Below are 3,663 nucleotides of genomic sequence, written 5' to 3' on the forward strand. Positions count from 1 at the left end.
GGGACACAGCCTGAACTGAGACTGGTGTTGATCAGCAGTAAGACGCTATCTCCAACTGAGTCAAATACTTCCCTGAGAAGATGGGGGGGTATACTGTCTGAGGGGCATTTTGTAGGCCGCAGATGATTGACTACATCTGAGAGTTGGGAGAGGGACAGAGGCTCAAAGTGGTCAAGCATAGCAGGGCAGAGGGTAGAGGAGTCTGAGATGGGCCCGACACGAGTGAGGGTGGGTCTGAAGTCATTACAGAGGGAAGGTGATGGTACAAGGGGGGAGACATCACAAGGAATTAATGAGAGAGTTAAGAACATTAAACAAAACTTGGGGCTTATGGCTGTTATTAGAGACTATGGCAGAGAAGTAGGCAGTTTTGACAGCTCTCTGGTAGAGGACGTTTAGTTGTTTAGTTTAGCTGACTCTGTCTGTGAACAGCATTAGCAATCTAACCTCACTTAGCTTTGGCGAAGCCAACTAATCAATGACCTAACTGCAAACAATCACAACAATTACTCAGTAAACAGCATCAAATCAGATACAACAAGTTAAACAGTCTTGTTCAGCCTGTACAGCTGTGATGAAGCTGTGCCCAGTTCTTACGTTACCGATCCTTGGAAGGATGGAAGAAAGAGTCACTTTGTGGTGGTGCTTTGTTAGCCGGCAGAGGAGGGCTGGAAAGAGTTGTGGTTCCAGGTGCAGTCTTTGTTGTGTCCTTGTTCCAAAGGTGCAGATCTGAGGAAGCCGGTCGCTCAGGGTCTTTGCAGAGTTAAGACACTGGGGTGCTAACTCAACTTGGTTCTCCTTGTTGCTGGAAAGTTAGTTGCAAACCAGAAGAAAGAGAGTCAGTGAGCAATTGCCCTCCCTTTAGGGGTTCGGGGGCAAGGGCATGGGTCTGAGCTGGCAGCTCAGGAGGAAGGAGGCCTGTCCGGGCCGGTCAAAGGCCCAGGAACAAGAGGTCTGGGGTGGTTGGCAGCCCAGGAAAAAGAGAGAGCCTGTCTGGGCCCAGGAGAAAAAAAGCACCTCTGGGCTGGTCCACAGCTCAGGACGGGCATCCTGTGGACATGGGTGTCAAATAACTGTCCTCTGTTGAAGAACAAAGAGCATGAAGTCTCTCACCATTTCAGATGGCAAGAGGAGAAACCTTCACATGTCCAGTTTAGATTCTAACAAATGACAAATCATCTGTGGTTCAGTGAATCCCAAAAGCTGCTGTTCTTCTTCTTTGAGTTAGCTGCTAACTGCTAACAGCTGCTGTTCTTCCTCTTTGAGTTAGCTGCTAACTGCTATCAGCTGCTGTTCTTCTCTGAGTTAGCTGCTAACTGCTAACAGCTGCTGTTCTTCCTCTTTGAGTTAGCTGCTAACTGCTAACAGCTGCTGTTCTTATTCTGAGTTAGCTGCTAACTGCTAACAGCTGCTGTTCTTCTCTGAGTTAGCTGCTAACTGCTAACAGCTGCTGTTCTTCCTCTTTGAGTTAGCTGCTAACTGCTTACAGCTGCTGTTCTTCTTCTGAGTTAGCTGCTAACTGCTATCAGCTGCTGTTCCTCTTCTCTGAGTTAGCTGCTAACTGCTAACAGCTGCTTTTTAATCTCCTGCCGTGGGCCACGCACATAACACATCGTCCTGATCTCGTCCTGCCAACTGTCCCTTTCATACAGACATCATTTCAGTTCTGTTACGACCTTCGTCCTCGGCTCAGAGGTGAAACAACTCTGTCCCCTTTTCCACGATTCTACCTTTTGTACAGAACGGCCTTGAACAGGCAGTGTAAAAGAGGCTGACGATGTTCCCTTGAATTTTGTAATTGACATCATGTGCAGTTTAGTTGAGCAGAGAGCTGCATCAGGCACAGGAGGACATCGTTTTTCTACCGTGTGACTGAGTGTGATTTCAACTTTTCAGTAAATGTTTTAAACTGTTTTACACCTCCTGTCATTGGCATCAGACTTAAGTTACTGTGCCTACAGCTCATTAGTGGCTTTTGATATCCAGAGGGAATGCCACTGCACTGACCATCTTTGTTGCCTCTCTCTTCAGATTGCTGGCATGTCGATCCTCCTTGCTATCCTGCTGGTTGCCTTTATATCATCATTGGTACCAAAGAACTGCTCTGAAGAATCCAGGCACTGCAACATGAAGATTCAATATTACAAAGTGGTTTTGGACGAAGAGGAAAATGTGCTGAAAGAAAATTTGACAAAATCAGCAAAAGACCAGTTGACTGAAATCATCATTAACAACACATGGGACAAATGGTATGGTGCTGCTGAAGATGTGCTAAAGGAATCTCCTGAACCAAGACTTTCTCAACAACAGCAGGAAGACCTGAAGAAATACAAAAACCCGAGCAACAACAACAACAATGGCCATGACGGAGCACGGGTCTGTGTCTGATCTCATGAGTCGGCCAGTTAGTGCCTTCACAATAAAATCTGCTTTAATGACTGTCCATATTTTTTCTGGCACAGTTTCCTCCAGTTTTAGAGGACGAGCCCAAACTGTGAAAAGTACATCAAGTGTTGCAAATTAATTTTAATTGATTTAAAATGTATTAATTAATTACTTTTAGTACAAACTCATGATGTGCTGGACAGAAACAGATGAGATATTGATTGCTTTTCAGTTATTTTTATTCTTATTTCTGAAAATGGCTCTTCACAGGATGATGAAATGGGCTGTACCACAGGAGAGCCAGGTAAATACATCCACATGTTTCTGTCAGACAAAATGAAACCAAGTATGTGTAACAGTGAGAGAAATGTTTTCATGTTGCAGGAGAAAATCTCGCTCTTATTGAGCGTCCTGAAGCAGCAGGAAACCAGGTAAAGAGCCAACACCTGCTGGACACACACAGATGAGACAGAGGAACAAAAAAAAGAGATGAACCGTACACACACTCACTTCATGTCATTCTTTTATTTTTATTTCAGGGAATGGAAACAGAAAATCCCTCCCTCCATCTGTCCACACACTCGTCCGTCTGTCCATCCAGTTACACTGTACCTCTTCCACTCGTCCGTCTGTCCATCCAGTTACACTGTACCTCTTCCTGCTAAATGTCCTCGGGGCATTGACACCAGCTCATGAGAGAAACTAAGATGAACTCTCACTGTAAGACTTACTGACATGTAATATACTGTGCGGCCACCAGAGGTCACTGATGCATCAGATCTCACTGACCTGGAGTCTTTGAGGAGACAAAAACAATGGATCACAGATATGATGATCAATCTGTGAACACACTGAGCTTCACTGGCCACATTTATAACACTGATTTCACTAATTAATTAATTAATTAATTAATAATATTCACACAAACAGAAATATTCCACTTCACCAGCGACAGGTCAGAACACACACGAGTCTGTATGTTGTGTGTTAGAATTTTGATACACAACATACAGAGATGATGATGATGATGATGATGATGATGATGGTGATGATGGTGGTGATGATGATGGTGGTGATGATGATGATGATGATGATGGTGGTGGTGATGGTGATGATGATGATGGTGATGATGGTGATGATNTGATGATGATGGTGATGATGGTGGTGATGATGATGGTGGTGATGATGATGATGATGATGATGGTGGTGGTGATGGTGATGATGATGATGGTGATGATGGTGATGATGATGGTGGTGATGATGATGATGATGATGATG

At 44.4% G+C, this 3,663-nt stretch overlaps 1 protein-coding gene across 4 annotated transcripts in view; it reads left to right on the forward strand.

Annotated features, from left to right (window-relative positions):
- The window catches only part of LOC126402474 (uncharacterized), a 20,427-nt gene that overhangs the window by 5,506 nt on the left and 11,258 nt on the right, over nt 1-3,663 (forward strand). Inside the window, exons 2-4 of one of the 4 annotated variants that reach the window (XM_050064498.1) lie at nt 2,032-2,376; nt 2,656-2,689; nt 2,770-2,816. The exons of 1 other annotated variant lie outside the window; for it this stretch is intronic. In XM_050064498.1, coding sequence (XP_049920455.1) covers nt 2,032-2,376; nt 2,656-2,689; nt 2,770-2,816 — 426 coding nt within the window. The remainder of the gene's footprint in view (nt 1-2,031; nt 2,377-2,655; nt 2,690-2,769; nt 2,817-3,663) is intronic. 2 more of the 4 variants (XM_050064497.1, XM_050064496.1) reach the window with 2 other exon arrangements.

This window comes from Epinephelus moara, chromosome 16 (assembly GCF_006386435.1).
Source record: "Epinephelus moara isolate mb chromosome 16, YSFRI_EMoa_1.0, whole genome shotgun sequence".
NCBI classification, from domain to species: domain Eukaryota; kingdom Metazoa; phylum Chordata; class Actinopteri; order Perciformes; family Serranidae; genus Epinephelus; species Epinephelus moara.